At 43.2% G+C, this 20,727-nt stretch overlaps 1 protein-coding gene across 1 annotated transcript in view; it reads right to left on the bottom strand.

The window, feature by feature from the left end:
• Nucleotides 1-1,637: 1,637 nt before the first annotated feature.
• Nucleotides 1,638-20,727, bottom strand: part of LOC308307286 (rho-related GTP-binding protein RhoE-like) — a gene marked incomplete at its 3' end in the record, with an annotated part of 26,492 nt that continues 7,402 nt past the window's right edge. Inside the window, exons 3-5 of the mRNA XM_080752470.1 lie at nt 10,996-11,105; nt 2,044-2,169; nt 1,638-1,916 (exon numbers count right to left, since the gene is read on the bottom strand). Coding sequence (XP_080608596.1) covers nt 1,638-1,916; nt 2,044-2,169; nt 10,996-11,105 — 515 coding nt within the window. The remainder of the gene's footprint in view (nt 1,917-2,043; nt 2,170-10,995; nt 11,106-20,727) is intronic.

The raw sequence follows: 20,727 nt of genomic DNA on the forward strand, positions 1-20,727 counted from the left end.
ACATTGAAAACAGTGCTGAAATTGACCATTTTGGTCACCGTTTCAGAGTTAAAACTTCACTTGAACAAACAGCTTCAAGGGTTTAGGCAAGAAAGGTCAGATGTAATCAGGAACAGCATATGGCATGCAGGGCTCGGGTAAACAGTACAACATCATGGTACCTCTCTCCATGTTGCTCAACCCTGCCGAACTGTGTAGCCCAGGGGTCTTCAATGTTTGTTTGTTTTTTTCAGGCCAAGGACCCCTTAGCTGAGAGAGAGATGAAACAGGGACCCCTTTACATGTATTAAACGTCTTCGTAGATTTCAAAGATACTGTAGTTTCATAGACTTGTTCGTCAATGTGTAGCATTGTGTTGGATTCAAGTTAATGTGCATTTTCAGAAAGTTAACAACCCTCAATAATTAGAAAACTTGTACTTGGTCTGCTCTTTTTCTCCCCTATACACCAAAACCTTTTGTCGAAAATAGCCGATCTACAAGCTCACAACGAGATTATGGATCTGATATTTTCGGCTAATATTTACCTCCGAAAAGGGATGCTAGGGTTCAAGTGGTTAATGTAAAAAAAAGGTTCCTCTCACATAAAGATTTGGTGGCCCCTGTGTAGTAACTCTGAGGACCCCCTAGGTGTCTGGGACCCCTTGTTGAAGACCCCTGATGTAGCCTAACTTCCCAAACCCACATTAATACGCTGCCTAAAAACTTTGGTTCCAAAGGGTATAAAAAGCAAACAAAAGGAAAATAAGCTAAAATGCCAGACTAATGGTACCGTTTAATGCTTCAGAAAATGAAGCTATTGTATTAAGAAAGAAATTAAGTTAGGAATTCCTCTTTTCCCAGACATTAATGACTGGCTATGGCTACTGCGCCCCAATCCGCCCATAAAGTTATATTGGCACCATTTATGTCCAGTGGTGTGGGTGGGCTTGGAAACAACAAATATAATAGCCCGAGTGCCCTGTTTGATGAATGAAACCACGCCCTGGAGAATGTGGCACACGAACATGACTTTAGTTCAAACCAGTCCCAACCGGTCTGTTTGGATGAAATCCTACTTCATTTTGTACAGGTAACATAGGTGTAATAGCATATACGACTCAAAAGTTCATTTGTTCAAAAGTCTTTTTCTCTCATTCATTCAATCTGCTGGCATCTGATTTGGAGAAGAGGAGAAAGGGAAGAGGAAAACAAAACAAAAAAAACACTTGACCAAATGTGCAAAAAAGTCTCCATCACGTCTCCTTCTCCTGATAGCGTACATTGTCCTGCAACGATCTCCTCGCGCGTCGTTCCAACACTGTCTCACTTCCCAAAAGGTATATTGTGACTTCTTGACCAAACGTCAAACTGGAGAACTCTTCAAGTCAAACGTTGCCTTACTGGGCTACTTTCACACTTCAGGAATGCAGAAGTCCAGTTCTCAGACCCAAGACGTCAAAAAAGTGAACCGTTTGACGTTTGGTTGCATGTGTCCCAAGTAGTCACAATATGCCTTTTGGGGAGAGAGACAGCGTCGTTCATTCACATGTCTCAATAAGTCACAATATGCCTTTTGGGAGTGGGACAGTGTTGTTCATTCATATGTCCCCAAGGAGTCACAATAAGTCTTTTGGGGAGTGAGACACCGCTGTTGGCTCACATGACGGTGCAAGTCTTGGCTTTGGTTTGCTGGTAGTCTTTTCCCACCGCGGTGGGCAGGTCTCCTCTGCTGCTGTGGGACATCAGGTCTCCTCGGCTGCTGTGGGACATCCTCTTGTTGGTGGCCCGAGAGGACTTGCTCCGCTTGACGTTCTTGTTGTTCTTGTTGACGCAGGCCAGCGTGGCCACGTGGAAGATGTCCCTGACGCTGTTCTCAGACTGCAGAGAGGAGCACTCGATGTAGGGGGCGTTCAGCTGCTTGGCCATGTTGGAGCCCTGCCAGAGAGAGAGGGAGGGAGACACCATATTTACATACAGTGCATACTGTAGATCAATGGTTCCTAAACGTTTTAGTGCTGCCTGCCACCCACATGCTCCACATAACATGAGATAGAGGTTTTACCTGATCATATGACACAGGAGTCTGTCTGCTGTGGGACTTGGTGAAGAGGTCTGTTCGGAGGTCGGACTTGCATCCCACCAGCAGCATCTTGGTGTTGGGACAGAACTCCTGGATCTCCCCTCTCCACTGTGTGGCAGAAGGAACATGATTAGCAAAGATAAGGTCCAAATAATTCCCTGTCAACCTGATCCTGTGTGGATGCACTTGTACATCCTTTAACCATCGTCACTGTGCTTGTGAAAATACAGTAGCTGATCTACAAGCTCACAGCGATGCGATGCATGCAATGTATGCTTGTGGGTCAGCTCGATTTCCTTTGGGGGGGGGGGGGGGGGGGGGGGTTGATAGGAGCATCAGTTCTAAAGCGGTCACGTTTATGTTTACGCACAGCAGTCTCACACAACAGAAATGATTGTGAAGAAGGTAGGTAGGTATGACTTAGTGTCTTAGCGTATTAGTGTGTGGCCAGAGACTAGAGATGTACGAATGTTTTCCTTCCCTTCCCAATACCGTTTACCAGTGCCGGCCTTTAGTACAGGCGAGATAATTGCTTGCCTGGAGGCGCCAAAGGGCACCGCTAGGCAGGCCCGGATTTATATGACATGAGGCCCCTGGGCAAGGGGAAATAAAGAGGCCCTTGTGTGCGCGCAAAAATTCCACCTCCGGTCCACCTGACCACACCGTGACCTCACCTCCGGACCGGCCCGTGCATAATGTGACTGTGTGCAGAGGCGTAATTTGACCAATATCTAGGGTGTTGCAAGGAATTAAGTGTGTCCACCCGCCCATAGGGCGGGTGCAATTTTTTGGGTTTTTTTACCCGTTTTTGGGTGCTTTTTATATCAATTTCGGGTGTTTATTCCCCACACAACAGTCTAACAAGGAGCTGCAGATAGCTGTTACTATTTATTTAGCATGCAGCGAAACACACACACACGCACACACACGCGGATACAGAATTGGAGTTTGCGTGCATGTGTGTAGCCTATGTGTGTGGAAAGTACCGGATACATAGAGTGGGCGGGCTTTAGACTGCACTAAGCTTTCAGAGCAGCTACATGCAGTGCGGCCAGCAGAGCAGAAGCTCTCAATGATAAAACAAAATGTACTGTAACTAAACACAAATATCACTTTATTTGGATTGCAATACTTAAAAATTTCATCATTAAATTAACTCATTCAGGGTCTTTTCAAAATGGCTTCCAAGTTCCACACCGCCTCCCTCTCCATATACTTCCATGTAATTCATAGTACACGGATCATGCACGCCCATGCCTAGTTCATGCACCACGTGTGTGCACACTGTTCACAGCTTTCAAACAAAAAAATCTGAATGGAAATCCGTTCAGGCATTCATGAGCTAGCAGCCATTATGTTTTCTTGAAATGTAAACAAACATGGCTGCCATGTTTGAAAGATGGGGTTGGTATGGGGGTTAAACATGGAATTTCGCGATTGCGATCATGCCTACTACATTTTTTGGGGTAAATTTTTTTTTTTTTTTTTTTTTAAGTATTTATTTATTTATTTATTTATTTTTTGAGGCCTCCTCCCCTGAGGCCCCCGGGCGCGTGCCCACCCTAGCCCAATGGTAAGTCCGGCCCTGCCGCTAGGTAGCCCCTACAAATATAATCATTGCTGCATAATTCTAGCATGCCGTTAATCAGACCCATTCAACTGCTGGGATTGATGTTTCTCCTGTGAAATGGCGCCCCCCTAAGGTAGCATTTTTCTATGGGTCACATCTTATCACATGTCACAGCCTCACAGGAAATGCTGCCTGCTGTGACAGAGTGTGTAAACAAAGACAGTGTGATTTTAATGCACAAGATAATGGATATTACACATAACACATTTCCCTGTCAGAACGCCCCTACAACTTGCCGACAGCAAAGGTAAGACCTTATGTGCTTGAGAAAATGATAATGTAGACTTTCGTGGCATGAAAGGACCCTAATATGGGTATGTAACTCAGAGAGTGTACTAATGGAACCAAATGGACTCTCCAATATGGGTATGTAACTCAGAGAGTGTACTAATGTATCCAAAATTTAGGCCCAAAACTGAAGAAAATCCAACCCAAAAGTTTACTCCACTAGAATAATTTGAAAACTTTAGATACTGGTTATCTTCAGATATAAATGATTATATTATAAAACATACATGAATCCGCTTTAGCCCTATTTTATACGTAGGCTGTTTCAAAATAGCCCATCTACAAGCTCACAACGCGTCGCATCGCTTCAAGTATATTTTGACGCCAATACTTTCATACTTTTACTCGAGCACATTTTGAATTCCGGACTTTTACTTCTAAAAGAGTATTTGTACATGGCAGTATTGATACTTTTACTCAGCAGGGTTCCCACGGTCATGAAATTCCTGGAAATATTTTGAAATTAGAAAAATATTTTGAAATTAGAAAAAAAAAATTGATCAAGGGTCCTGGAAGGTCCTGGAAAAAATAGCTATGCATTGTCTTTGGTTATGGATTTTGTTAATACCTCTGAAATGACAAATTAAACGTTGGCCAAATTGTCAAATATTAGAGGCAGAAATTGTGAAAATAGCCGATCTACATGCTCACAACGCCTCGCAACACGAGGCGTTGTGAGCATGTAGATCTGCTATTTTCACAATAGATACGTGTTATACAAAATTCCTCTACTCTTAGTGCTCATCAGGGTGGGGGGTCCCCAGTTAAAATATGATTATTTCGGGGGTCACGGCCTGAAAAGCTTGTGAACCACTGGCATACACTACCTGTCTTTGGGCATTGCGCATAGGAGTAAGCGACTTGTTATTGAGCTGAATTATTGTTATATAGTCCTGGAAATTGGGTTAAATATTCTGGAAAAGTTTTGGAAATTAATTGGTAAAAATGTGTAGGAACCCTGTATATGTGTCCCAATCTCCCCAGGAGCCAGTCATTGCAATTTTTTTCATTTTCATTTTTTCATTTCATTTGAAAGCTGGGGATCATAGCTACAAAATGATATATTGGTTGTGGAGATTGACCCAACAGTTTTGAAGATATGGCTTATAGAATGATGCCATGCTGAAATAGGACTTTTGAGATATTCAAGTTTTAAATAAATTTCTAACCTGCAATGACCTGACTCCGCCACATGGGGAGCAATCTTCAATTCAATCTTCAATTCAAAGAAGCTTTATTGGCATGAGAACACAAACGTTTACACAGTGGTGGAAAAAGTACCAACATTTTATAATAAAGTAAAGTATCAATTCTGCAATGTAGAATCACTCTGTTACAAGTAAAAGTCCAGAATAAAAAATGTACTTGAGTAAAAGTACAAAAGTATTGGTATCCAAATGTACTTAAAGTACCAAAAGTAAAAGTAAAAAATGTTTGAAAATAGCAGATCTACAAGCTCACAACGCGTCGCACCGCAATGCGTTGTGAGCTTGTAGATCGTCTATTTTCAAATAGCCTTGGTATAACATAGGGCTAAAGTGGTTTATGTATGTTTTAAACTTTAGTTATTGCTCTCTAAAAAGATAATGCCACAACAGCATCTCAAGCATTATTGGGTTAAATGTAAAGACGCTACAGTGCGCCAACCGTGAAGCAGTTTAACCAATTTGCTACATACGTCTACACAAACGGTCAGATTACAAAGATAAATTGCTTAGTGAAGGCTCACAGATGTCACCATAGGGTACGCCCCAGCAGAATGTCCCGTAATGATCGTATTATTTAATGAGGAGCATTTTAATCCGATCGGTCGTCGTTTCCTTAAAAAGGTATTAATGTATCTAAGTGCAGTACACCTCGCAACCGATGGGGTCGCATGGCTGAAAAACAACAGAAAATGGCATCTGATCGGATTAAAATGCAGTTTATTAAACAATACGAAAGATACGGGTAATTCTGCTTGAGCGTACCATACTGTGACATCTGTGAGACTTCAGTAAGCACGTTATCTTTGAAATATGAAGGTTTTTGTAGACGTACGTAGCAAATAGGATTAACTGCTCAACACGAGGTTGAAGTGAATTTATGACGTGTGCAACAGGGCTAACTGTGCTAAATGTAGCATAATCAGTGTTTGTGTTATTGTGTAACTTCAGTCAGAAGGATTATTTGACCTGATAATAAAACACAATCTACAGGCTTAACCGCCTCGCGTTGTGAGCTTGTAGAAGAGAGCAACAATAGAGTTGGGTCACGTTTTATTTGTTTATAGCCTGCAGCTAGCGCTGCAGCTAGCGCTAGCTAACGCTAGCTAGCGTTAGCCGTTAGCCACTCATAGCCAGTCAACCAGAATAGTCTACTCTAAAGTCAACTTTCCGACGGCGAGTGAACGATTGCATTCCATCCATGTTTTCTTGGCTGTCAATTTATTGTCCAAAAAAACAAACACCCTGAACGTTAGAATTAGATAGTTTAGGACGACGCTGATCTATTCAATGCTAAGCTAACTCAGTGACAAAGGAAGCTTCCGCACCGGAGCTTCACAGAAGACAAACGCATACGTCACAGACGCCTCCAGGCAGGAACGGATCATTTCACCAGCGTAGAAGAAGAAACAGCGGAAGAACGGCGGAAGAATAATAAATAATAATACACAAAATCATACATTACGTGGTTAATAATTGTTCATTTGGAACACACGTGGCATTAAATTAATGGGATAAATACTGTGGGTTGCTTCGCTAAGTAATGGAGTCCCGATATTACCGCATTTGGCTACAAATGGCTAACAAAGGCTGGCTAGTTAGCATTTTAGCTAATATAAACTGGGAGGACTAACAGAATTATGTACCGATCTCTCACATTAATTAAAAAAAGTCTTATTTACATGCAGAGTTAAGCTCTGGCGTTTAAGTGAAATGTAGCCTAGATATTATGAGATGCTGTTGTGGGATAAAAAAAAAAAGAGCAAAAAAAAAAAAAAAAATCATTTTGGCTACAGGGAATAATGACAGTCCCCGAGATGACTAGCTGCTGGGGGTGCTGGGACACATATAGTATTTCTTCATTGCAGTATTGATGCTTTTACTAAAATATGTGAGTACTTTTTCCATCGCTGGGTCTTGTCCAGCGAGGCAGGACCACCCCCCCCCCCCCCCCCCAGGACCCCCCCCCCCCCCACCCCCCCACATGACTCTACTGAGGCTTTAGTGACATCACACAGCAGGTCAAAGGTGGGCCTGCGTTCAATAGCCGTGTCTGGGGCTCCGCTGGGAACAAAGTCTGGCAGGAATACCTCACATGACCTCACGTGAGAAAGCCCTCCCCTCCCCTCCGTCCCCCCTTCCTCACTGGTTGGACTTTGACCAGACTTTTGTTTCTGAAGGGATGTATTATATATACACAGTCTAGATCAGGGGTGGGCAGCTTTGATGATGGCGAGGGCCACTATATTTCCACCTTCACTCCAGAGGGCCACTTTGCATGTTGCTATACGTCCTACTTTGTCATTCTAGTATCTCATACAAAAGAGGCAAAAATAGCCGATCTACAAGCTCAAAACGCATCTCTTTTGAAATGGAATCCTGAATAATTTTTTGTTATTTTTTTAATTGGAATCCTGAAATGTAACATTTTGATTTAATTTCAAACGCATTTAGTTATATACTCATGTTAAATTCATGAACTTAAATACAAATACATTGGACATGAAAAATTACATTTTAATACTACTATACTAGTCATTAAGCTACTAACATAGACTGACGGAATTAAAGCAGGTCATGCTTGGAATTGTAATGGCCGAAACCATGTACATCCCTATTCTGGTGGGAGAGTTTGCCAAAGATAGCCTCACGACGCTCACAGCAGCTTGTAGATCTGCTATTTTTGGCGAATCGATTTGTGTAGAGTGAAATAAGCCAAAATAACTAAAAGAATGCACTCTTTACGGGTCGGTTTTTATCAAGTGTAGAGGGTTTTAAGTGGTACAGAATTTGCAGCTCAACAAAAGCTATAATTCCTAGTGTATGACGGAGGACAAATTAAAATCTCCACGATACGATTATTGTGAACCTGCCTATATAGGCGTCCGGACCAGGGGCGTAGCCACGGGTAGGCCTGACTAGGCCTAGGCCCACCCATTTCATTTTTGTGCCCACCCAAAAAAAATCTAAAAAAATAAATATATTTATAAATATTTTTTTTTCTTTTTTTTTTTTATAATATATTAAGTCATATAGTCATGATAGTCGCATCCTTACAACAACTAAAATAACTGGCCGAGCCCTCCCCAAAAATAATTAATACTAATAAGTATAAAAGCACGTCACCACCCATCGGCCCTGATAGAGACAACTGGGCCGGCCCGGTCCATTATCCGTTGGGGAGGGGGGTTGAATTGATTGTGACTAGTAGAGGGAGGCAGAGACTCCATTCCCCCTGCTCAAGTGGTTTGCTCCTTACGTCATGGAACTCGTTCAAAAAATGGTGGCGGCGGGATTTACCTTAACTCTCCTACTGCCAGATCATTTATTTATTTATTGGGTCTGGCGCCATCAAAAAGCGGCTTACCTTTGCGACGTTATAGTAGATAGACAGACAGACATTTATTTATTTATTTTTATTTTTTTTGGTTGTGCAATAGTGCACTTTGGTCTGCCAGGCAGCAGAGGGCGGCGTCATGCGAGAATGAATGTGAATTTGCCTGTTATGTGTTGAAGAAGAAGAAGACCAGTCACTGGCCCCAGAGCCTTACAGCCAGAGGAAATCAACAAGGAAGTGAATTGTTCTCCGTTGATCTAACGCATAATGGATTTTTTTACACCATCACCGCGGAAAATGTGTTTACAGTAGACGGCCGCGCGACCCCTCATCAGCTTACAGTCATCAGACGAACGAACCGAACGAGCGCCGTATTGGCGGTAAGGTCTTGCGCAATCGGGCGAACGTGAACGTTCAAAGCGTGGGAAGAGTTAATAGAAGATGGAACCAGCGTTCAACCATGCTGTGCAAATTGCAGAGAATGTAAGATATAAAAAACGAAAATATCTGGAGGCAGATGCAGCCCAGCAGCAGCCTGGTGAAAAGAATGATTTTATCAGCGAGGGCGAGCAGGCGTCGCCACCGGCCGTAGTGCTGTCTACATCGGATGTTCTACCCACAACCAAGTCACCTTATTGTCGGGAAGTGGAGCTATCAGAGCCCGGCGCTGGACAGAGTGGAGTTGGAGGACAGTGCATTATTATTATTATTATCCCAGAGGAGGAGTCGCCGGCGCTGACAGTGACAGATAAAAACAACGTGGTGGATGATGCGTTGGAGCGGCCGCGTCCCAAGAAGGATAGGTGATGATGATGATGATAAGGTAGGACATATAAACAAGCTTTGGTCAATTTGTTGGGCACTTAATTGGGCTTATCTAGAACAGCTGTCCGCTTGTGCGTCTTTACGCACAGTGCTGTGTTGGTGTGTGCATTGTGTTACAGTGATACTAGTGTGTTTGGCTGCATGGTCTTTGCGTGTGAATTCAGTAAGTCAGAGTCAGTAGGCTCATTACCCTCTGGTTTTGAACATTTGTCTGTCTGTGCGGTGTGAGGCTGTTATAAGGTGTCTTCTCCGTCTTCTCACCAAACGGCATGTTGTTGCCAGGTTTGCTCATAATAAGCGACGTTGGTCTTGTTTTCCTTTATAGTCTGTAGTCGCGGGTTGCTTTTGTTTGGGCTTGTTTCTGAAGTGTAGTTGCTTATTTGGCCTTTGCCTTCAACATTCTTCTCGAAAATAGCTAATGTAATAGAGCTCAAGTGTTGAAACTGTTTGTTTGTTTTCATAGACCTGGTCGCTTGTTTCACTCACAGAGTTTGGCAGGCTAACATGACCGAGACTAGTTCGTTCGCTGTAAAATTGAGTTAGGCTATTAACATGGCCTATACATGAGAAATAGTGTCCTATGTGTATGTTGGTGAAATATTAACATGTACAATGGTTCAATAATAATTAGCATGGACTATTATAAACGAAAAAACATCTACTGTCTATTTTAGATTGATCTAAATAGGATGCAGTCATGCAGAAGCTTGGCAATGCAAACGTGCAGAGCTATTTACCGATCCGAATTTTATATCACATATACATATTTAATTTCGTTTTGCAGAGGGGCAGCTGTCCCCAGGCCAGAATGACATTGTTTCGTTCTCTATATAGAACACTATTATTACTGTTGTTCTTTTAATCAGTAAAACTGTATGGCCAAAATGTATGTAAAGTGTCTTCATTCAGTGGGAATGATTTTGACATTATTAAATGAATGAGTGATTGGTTTAATTTTATTTGTAATGAAATTGAAGGCAAAAACAAGCATTAATTGATTATTTAATCATGCAAAGAAACCCGACCCAAATCACACCAGAAGGCCCGATCCGACCCGAAAAACGTGGATTTTTTTTCGCGCCGCGCTATCGCGCGGCGCACACCCGGGCCTACCCAGACGGGCGCAGGCCTAGTCGGGGGTTCAATTCTGTCTACGCCACTGGTCCGGACCATTATGAGTGTTTTTTTTAACACTGTAAACGATAATACAGATTATCGTTCCATCCCTACCACCAAGCCTCACCAGGCAGCATCCTTAATGACGAGTAGGGCTGTCACAATTATTACATAATCGTCTAATCGCGATTATTTGACATAAACGTGATTATTTTTCATAATTTTTCATAATCGTCATTATCATTTCCATGTTGAAAATGTTTCATATATTTAATATATATATATATATATATTTATATTGTGAGCCACTATCAATGTTCTTTTTTAAGTATAAAGTTGTCAAATATGTCAGTAATTTCTTTGTATATTTAGGTTATGTGTCATATCTACCATGTGCAACTTAAAAGCCAAACAGAAATGTAATTGTAAACGACAAAAACACAATTAAATTGTTAATCGCAGTTATTTGAGTGACAATTAATCGTCATGTAAAATGTCACAATCGTGGCAGCCCTAACGACGAGGTCACCCACCTTCTTCAGCACGCTGTCCAGGGTCTCCGGTCGGCTGATGTCAAAGCAGATGAGGACGGCGTCGGCGTCGGGGTAGGACAGAGGCCGCACGTTGTCGTAGTAGGGTGAACCTGCAGGAGCAAAGACACCTCCATGTCAAACTGTGGCACGGGAGCAAAACCACACCATCGTTGACCTCAGTGGTTCTCAACCTGGGGGTCGGGACCCCACATGATTTGGGAGGGTAGGTCCCCAGTGACAACTTAAGGCGGGGGTCTTCAATGTTTTCAGGCCAAGGACCCCTTAGCTGAGAGAGAGATGAAGCAGGGACCCCCACAACCTTTTCGTAGATTGTTTGACAGGACAATCATCAGTGTATTCATTCATGTCAATTTGCGTTTTCAGATATTTAACCACTTGAACAGTCAATACTTAATAAACCTGACCTTTCACTCTGTACTTAGTCGACTTTTTTCCCGTCTACACCAAAGCTCTTTGCCAAAAATAGCCGATCTACAAGCTCACAACGCCAACGCCTCGCGCTGCGAGGCGTTGTGAGCTTGTAAATCTGCTATTTTTGGCCAAAGTTCTCAGAATAAGATCACTAGGGTTCAAGTGGTTAATATAAAAAAAGAAGAAAAAGGTTTCTATCACACAAAGATTTGGAGGACCCCCTATGCCTATAGTAACTCAGAGGACCCCCTGGGGGTCCCGGACCCCCTGTTGAAGACCCCTGACTTAACTAGTTCACAGCCAAATCGCCTTCCATCGCCATTTTGAGGAGGGTGAGGCAGCCAGATCGCCAAACGTCGCCTTGGGGATCATTTTCTGATCATTTTGGTATTTTTTTGACATTTTTTGAGCTATAAATGACCTTTCTAGCTTAATTTTAGTCTAAAGTTACATATTCGAAGGAAGTGACATCATCGATGACGTAACCCGGAAGTCGTTCGGCCATAACATAGAATGGGCCTTTTTACAGCATTGAATGTTGACGTTTTTCTTATCAAACTTTACCATTTTTAGACCGATTTTCATTCGGAAAAAAATGGCTGGACTGACAGATTGGTCACTCAAGAGCAAAAACGAGTGTAAATGGCGTGCGCACGACGTTCGGATCGTGTTTTATAGCTCCCGTTCGGCGGACCGGGAGACATAATGGCCGCCAATGGGCGCCGCCATTATGGGTCTACTGCTGTCCACTCGCTAGTCCAGACTCTAGGAGATTATCGTTGGGCACACTCTAGTGGATAGTACTAGTACTACATTCTACAACAATATGATCCCTGTTGGGTTAGATTAAAGCTAACTTGGAAATTAATAAAATTCCTGGCAGTATAGGCGCACAAGCCTATTGTAAATGGCTGGGAGAGAGTTTTTAAGGAGTTTGAGGAAAAAAGACCTTTACTGCATCGAAATGTATCATCAAACTAGGCAATACAACATTGGTCAAACATTGGTCAGTTTGTCAAATAATACCAGTAAGACTCCCTAATCGGGAGATAAGCAACCGTCAGGTCGCATACACAAACATTGGAAGGCAATGGTAGCCAATCAGGCGGGAATATGGGAAATGGGACAGATCCATGTTGATGACATGACTTAAGAGATACTGCATGATTTCATGATTGATTCAATGATTCAATGATTCAATGATCCCATTGCATGATTTCAGGGCAAAATCTGTAGGAGCAGTGTCCAAAAATGTGTTTTGCAAGAATCAGCCTCATGGTGGCGCTAGAAGAGGGACATGTGAGAAATGAGGTTGTGGTTTTGCAGCCAAGGAGTCTGTGTGCAAAGTTTGGCATGGATAGGGGCAACGGTGGCGGAGATATGAGTAGGGCAAAAGCGTGATGTGACGTGACGGACAGACTGACTGACTGACAGCCGGTGGAGGTTTTGATAGTAACTGCAAACTGACGGTCGCAATGAGAAAAAGGCAAAGATTTTGAAAATAGTCGAGCTTGTAGATCTGATACTGTATATTTTCACAATATTTATCTGTGGAACAGAGTCAAACTAAATGTAATGCTTCAACTCCTACAATTCCAAGTGCTTGTCAGGAAGGGGGGTCCCCCATTCAAATATGATTCTTTTGGGGGGTCCCCAGTTCAAATATGATTCTTTTGGGGGGTCCCCAGTTCAAATATGATTCTTTGGGGGGTCACCGGGTCAAATATGATTCTTTGAGTGGGTCCCCAGTTCAAATATGATTCTTTTGGGGGGTCCCCAGTTCAAATATGATTCTTTTGGGGGGTCCCCAGTTCAAATATGATTCTTTGGGGGGGTCCCCAGTTCAAATATGATTCTTTTGGGGGGTCCCCAGTTCAAATATGATTCTTTGGGTGGGTCCCCAGTTCAAATATGATTCAGTTCAAATATGATTCTTTTGGGGGGTCCCCAGTTCAAATATGATTCTTTTGGGGGATCCCCAGTTCAAATATGATTCTTTGGGGGGTCACCGGGTCAAATATGATTCTTTGGGTGGGTCCCCAGTTCAAATATGATTCTTTTGGGGCGTCCCCAGTTCAAATATGATTCTTTGGGTGGGTCCCCAGTTCAAATATGATTCTTTTGGGGGGGTCGCAGCCCGAAAAGGTTGAGAACCACTGACCTATAGGCTTACAGGGGTCACTCATACTAGAAGCGCCTACAGCGTTGGCTGTATGTGTGAATCCCTCTCAGAAATGTCACAGCCCAAAGAGTCCTCCTATATAGCAGCGAACATGGACGCCAGATGTGCAAGAGAGATGGAGCCAAATCAAAAAGTGCACTCTCTAATTACACAAAGGGCAGTGACTTCTCAAACTGTGTCACAAGGACTTTGTTGTCTCTTTGAATGTCAGCCATATATGATGTTCTACAGTGTGACATTTGCTGTTGAGTCTCCAGATTAATCAAACCTAATCCGGTACATATACAAAAATCACATCCACATTTTGGAACGCGGCTTTCGTGTGCGCAGAAGAAGAAGAAGACGAGCTCTTTAAAACCCATTCAGAACGGGTACACATTACTGTGTATCATTATTTTATGCTTTAGCTATTGAAAAATAGCAGATATACAAGCTCACAGCGCGGCACCGAGTGCCGCGCTGCGAGCTTGTAGATCTGCTATTTTTTAAAAATTTTGAAAATTAGAATTTTGACCCGATTCTATAAGTGTCTTTTGAATCCTTCTAAGGTTTCTTTTTTAAACCTATGTTTCTATGTCAGCAATCTGGCTAGCCATCGTCAAAGAAAAGGTCCTTTTCACTTAACTGGAGCTCAGTTAGTCTGTTCTTGAGAGACTACTGTGTCAGTGGTTCTCAAACCTTTTCATGTGAAGGACCCCCAAAATGATATTTATTTGGCCACGGACCCCCCCCATCTCAAAATATCTAGTTCCAGGGACCACCCAGAAGCAAAATTTGAGTTACACACGTTCGCTTTGAAAATACATATATTCAAAGATTTGCACACATTTTCGCGACTTTTTCAAAAATAGAAGATCTACAAGCTCGCAGCGCGGCACTCGGTGAGCTTCTATATCTGCTATTTTTCACTGGTTAAAGCAGTCAATAAGTCTACGCCTAAATGGGTTAAAGGCATTCTTTCTCAGTGCTGCTGTGACAGAAGTGGGCTCATGAAGCCGGCCCCTCCCCTCCTCCCATCCAGCATTTCTCATTGGATCAAAGCCCTCATAACAGCACATAACAACCCCGTTCCCTGCTAATCCATGTTTAGGGCTCCGCTCCTAATGTGTCAACAAGTCGAGACAGATTTTATCATCTGTAGAGTGCATTTCCACAGCACCCATGAACGCCATCATCAAACCCACAGAATCAAGAGTACATGGCAGTAGAAGTGTCAAAAACAACATCTCAGTGATTACCAGATGGGTTCAATATTATTAGGCTTTATGCAGCGGCTGAATCACAGCACCCTCTGGGTTCTATTTTGATTGTCTTAAGCACCAGCTCTTATGCCTTAACTTAAAGGACAACTTTAGTTTTTTACAACAAGGATTCATATTTTAGATTGTAGTTAAAGAATATAAAAGATGAGTGTTAAAATGATTTCATTGACTTCTTTCTATTGTTTTAGATATTCTTATTTCAGTGGTTGGGGCATGCGTACAAGTAGCTAAATATGTCATTTTACACGGAATAAGCCCATTCCCAAGATACAACGCAACCTTTCATGGTTGGATGTGACTTATGGGGGCTAGAAGTGTTACTGTAAATAGCAATAAAGAAACCGCTGGCTCATTGTATCTAAAAAGACACATTTAGCCACTTGTACACATGCCCCCATGCGTACGCATGCCCCACATTTTAGCACGGTAAACGCGATAAAACAATAGAACAAAGCAAATGAAAACATTTTAACACTCACTTTTTCTTTTCTCTAATTACAATCTAAAATATGAACCCTTGTTGTAAAAAACCAAAGTTGTCCTTTAAAGTCCTGTCCATACTGTCTCCGACCACCAAACTTTTCGTTGGAAAGGTCCGGTTCAACTACAAAATGACGTCACTCGCATCCTCTGAAACACATTTCCCCGAATTAGAGTTCGGAAAGCTGCACATCGGAAAGTCGGAACTCTCCGACGAAAGGTTCGGCGGTCGATGACATTATGGACAGGCCTTCGAGTTAAGGCATAAGAGCTGGTACTTAAGACAATCAAAATACAGCCCATGTCTGTCTCCACACACTCCGCCATGTAAATCAGTACAGCTAAGTCAAGGGTCTTCAACGTTTTCAGACCAGGGACCCCTTAGCTGAGAGAGAGATGAAGCAGGGACCCCCTCTACATATTGCATAAATATGTGATGCAGATTTTCATCGATTTCATAGATAGATTCATAGACTTGTTTGACAGCACTGTCATCAGTCTATGTTGGATTCGTGTTTTTAGTTAACTTGACCTTTCACTCTGTACTTGGTCTGCTCTTTTTCCCCTCTACACCAAACCTATTTGCCGAAAATAGCTGATCTACAAGCTCTCAACGCCTCGCAGCGCGAGGCGTTGAGAGCTTGTATATCTGCTATGTTTGGCTAAAGTTCTCCTCAGAATAGAGATGTGAGGGTCCAAGTTGTTCATTTAAAAGAATGATCAATCACAAAGATTTGGCGGCCCCCCTGTAGTAACTCTGAGGACCCCCTAGGGGTCCCGGACCCCCTGTTGAAGACCCCTGAGCTAAGTTACGGAGGGTGGAAAAAAACACCCCTTCCCTTCTCGGACAATGAATGCACCGTTTACACAATGACTATGTTATTCCCCAGCCAGGCATGCCTGGGATTACAGTGGTGTGCATTCCTCAAAACGGCATCCAAAACACAAAATCTGCTGAGGTATTTTTTTCCGAGCAAAGTAACGTGCCCGAGAGACACGGGCCGGGGCCGCGGACATACGTATACGGTTTCACTGTGACGCTCGCTCACGGCTGTGGGCACAACAAAACAGCCCTGAAACGCAAGCCGTTGTGACCTGAATGTTTTTCGTTGATGGAATGTCTTTCATTGACCCTTACGGGTCCATTCGGTTTTATTTTACTCTCACGAGTCACATCTAACATATAATTCACCAAATGTCTGAGTGAGTGTCTGAGTGAGTGTCTGAAACAGCGTTTCTCCTCAGTGGCTGGAGCAATTGATCTGAAATCGCATCACCATTAGCATATGAACACACCTGACATAACTGTGAAGCCCGTTTGTCACTTTCACAAATTGGCCTCATGGTGGCGCTATAACAGTCCACTTTACGTTTCGGCCTGTAACTCTTGAACCGTAGGTCGGAACATTAAAATTCTTTTTTCCCTGGATTCCTTGGGTCAATACGCATCTCCCGATATAGGCCCCGCCCATTTGCGTCAGGATAGATTTTCCGCCATTTTGAATTTTCTCCAAAACACACTTTTTGCTCCTTTTCCTACATATTTTCTTCAAATGTCACGAAAATGGGTACACATGATCTCTGAACCCATGCAATGAACATAGTCAAGGGATATTTTGATAGTCCATACCGTTCGTTCGTAACGGGCCTCCAAAGTTAGCGGGAGGGGCCCGTTTTGCAAACAATAGCCATAAATCACAAACAAAACGTCGAGTCAACACTGAATTTCTGCCACAGGTTGCGGGTGGCTTACTCAACGAATCCCCAGAAGCATTTCCAATTCGACCCGTAGGGGGCGTCACAAACGCGCAAAACGTAACCGTTTTGTTCCAAAACGCGTTTTTCAGGCGGACCGACCCTCTCAAAAAGAAACACAGACCACTCTGCGGATGGTCTCACGGTCCAAACCGCTGCACACACACACACACACACACACACACACACACACACACACACACACACACACACACACACATAGCCATTAAACGAAACGGGTATTTCTTACATTGATGCTCCTACATATTATCATGCAAGTACCAGTTAAAGTTACTTTCCATCCCTCATATACCGTGTGCACAGTGCACATCCCATAACCCACACACTGCACATCATTTCGGAGCTCATATCTTTGAACGGGTAAGGACTAGTCATTGTTAAACATCTGTTTATTACTTAATTTACAAGAAGCCTAGACAATTAGAGAATGTTAGAAGAATTGTTAATTTGACCGTTTGCCTGTTTTCTGACCACGTGAAAGGTTGAGAGGCTAAATCTCATCAAATGGTGGTCCGTGGCTCAAATCCTGAATAAATAATGGACCTTTATGTCAGTGGTTCTCAACCTTTTCAGGCCGCGACCCCCAAAATAATCATATTTTAACTGGGGACCCCACCCACCCTGACGAGCACTAAGAGTTGAGGCATTACATTTTGTATAACACGGTTCTATTGTGAAAATAGCCGATCTGCATGCTCACAACGCCTGTCTGCCTCTAATATTTGACAATTTGGCCAATGTTTAATTTGTCATTTTAGAGGTATTAAAAAGTCCTTAAATTGTCACTTTAGAAATGTGCAGATACCCTCTATACACTTAAACGTCATGTTGGTCTGTTTACTGTTGAGTGAGAAAAAACAATGTTGCACGCGAAGTTAATCATCTGGGGACCCCCTAAAATAAACTGGGGACCCCCCTGGGGGTCCCGACCCACAGGTTGAGAACCACTGCTTTATGTGGAAAAAGGTGGAAAACCACTGGTGTAGGATCGGATACGGTGGAATGTGGGGGTGGGGGGGGGGATGCCTCGGGCTGCTTGGGGGGAGGTAGGGGGGGGGGGGGGGGTCTCTGTTTTAGTTTCCTGACTCTCACCGGATCACGTTTCCTACTATCCCAGGTAAAGACACCTGTCTATTGTCCCCCCACACACTGAAGGAATGCCGGCGGAGGATTATGTCGTTTCCCATACTCAGGTGGTCTCTCTCGGGTTTCCCCCCCCCCCCCCCCCCCCGCCCCGCGGTGAAGGCGGGGCCGCGCCGCTGAAGTACTTCAAAAAACACATGCAGGAAGCACCGCAGATCACAGCGAAGCTGACAAGGTGCTGACTAGGTTGGCCCGACGTACACAAAGATGAAGAAGTGAAGTGGATCTTAGATTTCATGGGAAAAAGAGCCAGCTTTCTTTTTTTCTTCTTTTTTTTTGGTCACTAGAACGCTCCGGCTCTAAGATGACTAATCCAGTGCAGACTGAGAGCGCTGTCAGAATGTATCGTACCGTCTCTTATTTCGCGCTACCTTTCAGTTCAGGAAAATAGTCATTTATTTCCCCAAGCAGAGGTTTGTGTCGCTCTTTTTAAGGCGCCGTGCCAAAGGGCTTTTCCTCGGCTGACACAAAGAAGAGTATAGAATAACTCAGCCTTACTGAATTGCCCCCATTGAATTCCAAAAGAATGCGGAGGCAAACTATGCTATTTCAACGACATTACTGGAAGTCATAACAACCACTCCGAACCTGATCTATTACACGTTCAAAGTGACTTTATAACTCCCCCCAAAGCCAAGATGTTTGGATACACAAATCAGGTCCAGATGGGCCTCCATGCACTCCGGCCCGGCACTATAGGGGCTAAAATGCCAGCGATACCATTAGTCTCCCTTTCAAATTTTCAATTTAACTCACTTCAACACAAATTAGACCCCCACCACCAGAAATGAGTGAGGTCAGTGGTGTAAAGTAACTGAGTACTTGTACTCACGTGCTGTACTTAAGTACACTTTTGAGGTGTATATATTTTTTACTTTCTTCCGTATTTATACATTTCCATACTTTTAGACACTTTTCAGATTTTGATTATAATTACAAAACACACTCACTAACCACTTCAGCCCTATATACATTTCGGCCATTTGAAAATAGCCAATCTACAAGCTCACAATGCGTCGCACCCGGATGCATTGTGAGCTTGTAGATCGGCTATTTTCAAAACATTTCTTTAACACATTTTGAACTTGAAACGTATAACGGGACATTCTTTCTGCACAATGAGTACTTTCTACTTTTGGTACTTTTTTACTCAAGCGCACCGTTTTAATTCCAGACTTTCACCCCTGTAAGTAACAGAGCATTTCTACACTGCAGCATTAGGGCTGTCACGATTATGACATTTTAGCTGACGATTAATTGTCACTCAAATAATTGCAATTAACGATTTAATTGTGTTTTTTGTCGTTGACGATTACATTTCTGTTTGGCTTTTAGTCTTTGAAGCCGTACATGGTAGATATGACACATAACCTAAATATACAAAGAAATTACTGACATATTTGACAACTTTATACTTGAAAAAGAACATTGATAGTGGAAATAGCCGATCTACAAGCTCACTACAAGCTTTTAGATCTGCTATTTCAACTATTTTTGGAGCGGTGAAAGCGCTCCCAATAGACAGGTATGTCCGTGGGTATGTGGGTGGGTGGGTGGCTGGGTGGCTGGGTGGCCGTGTCCGTAGCCTGGCAATACCTTGAGTGGCCACACACAACAAACACACTAGTTAAAGGAGGGGCGCTGTTTTTGTGCAGGCCAGGCACACTCACCACTCACTCACAGGCACAGTTTACTCACTCACTCACTCACTCACATAGGGTACAGCTGCTCAAATTCACCGCTCCACTTCGAACCGAGGTTTGATTTTTTACTTACATATGAACGTTTTTCAACATGGAAACGATTATGACGATCATGAAAAATAATCGTGATTATGTCAAATAATCGCGACTAGACGATTATGTAATAATTGTGACAGCCCTATGCAGCATTGATACTTTTACTTAAGTACATTACAACATGCAAGTACTTTTTTTCCCCCTCCCCCACTGAGTGAGGTCAGCACCACGGAGGTCTCCATCTGGATACGGCAAAGATCTCCTCTGGACATGTGCTGTGATTTGAGCCCCACCCTCTGACTGCAACCTCGTTTTTTTTTTCTTCCATAGACCAAAATCCACAAGGCCAGATGTAAACAATGATGAAATATTTTCACGTCTGGCGAGTCAGGTTTCTTATGTTAAACAAACAGAGCAGGGGGCCCTTATTTTCACAAGCGGCCCGCCTGACCATAGCAGCTAGCGTCTTCCAAATGTCTATCTCTCTCTCTCTCTCCGCCTGACCATAGCAGCTAGCGTCTTCCAAATGTCTCTCTCTCTCTCTCTCCGCCTGACCATAGCAGCTAGCGTCTTCCAAATGTCTCTCTCTCTCTCTCCGCCTGACCATAGCAGCTAGCGTCTTCCAAATGTCTCTCTCTCTCTCTCTCTCTCTCCTCTCTCTCTCTCTCTCTCTCTCTCTCTCTCTCTCTCTCTGCCTCACTCCGCATGAGGCATGCGC

Source organism: Nannobrachium achirus (assembly GCF_963921795.1).
Source record: "Nannobrachium achirus genome assembly, chromosome: 22".
Lineage (NCBI taxonomy): Eukaryota > Metazoa > Chordata > Actinopteri > Myctophiformes > Myctophidae > Nannobrachium > Nannobrachium achirus.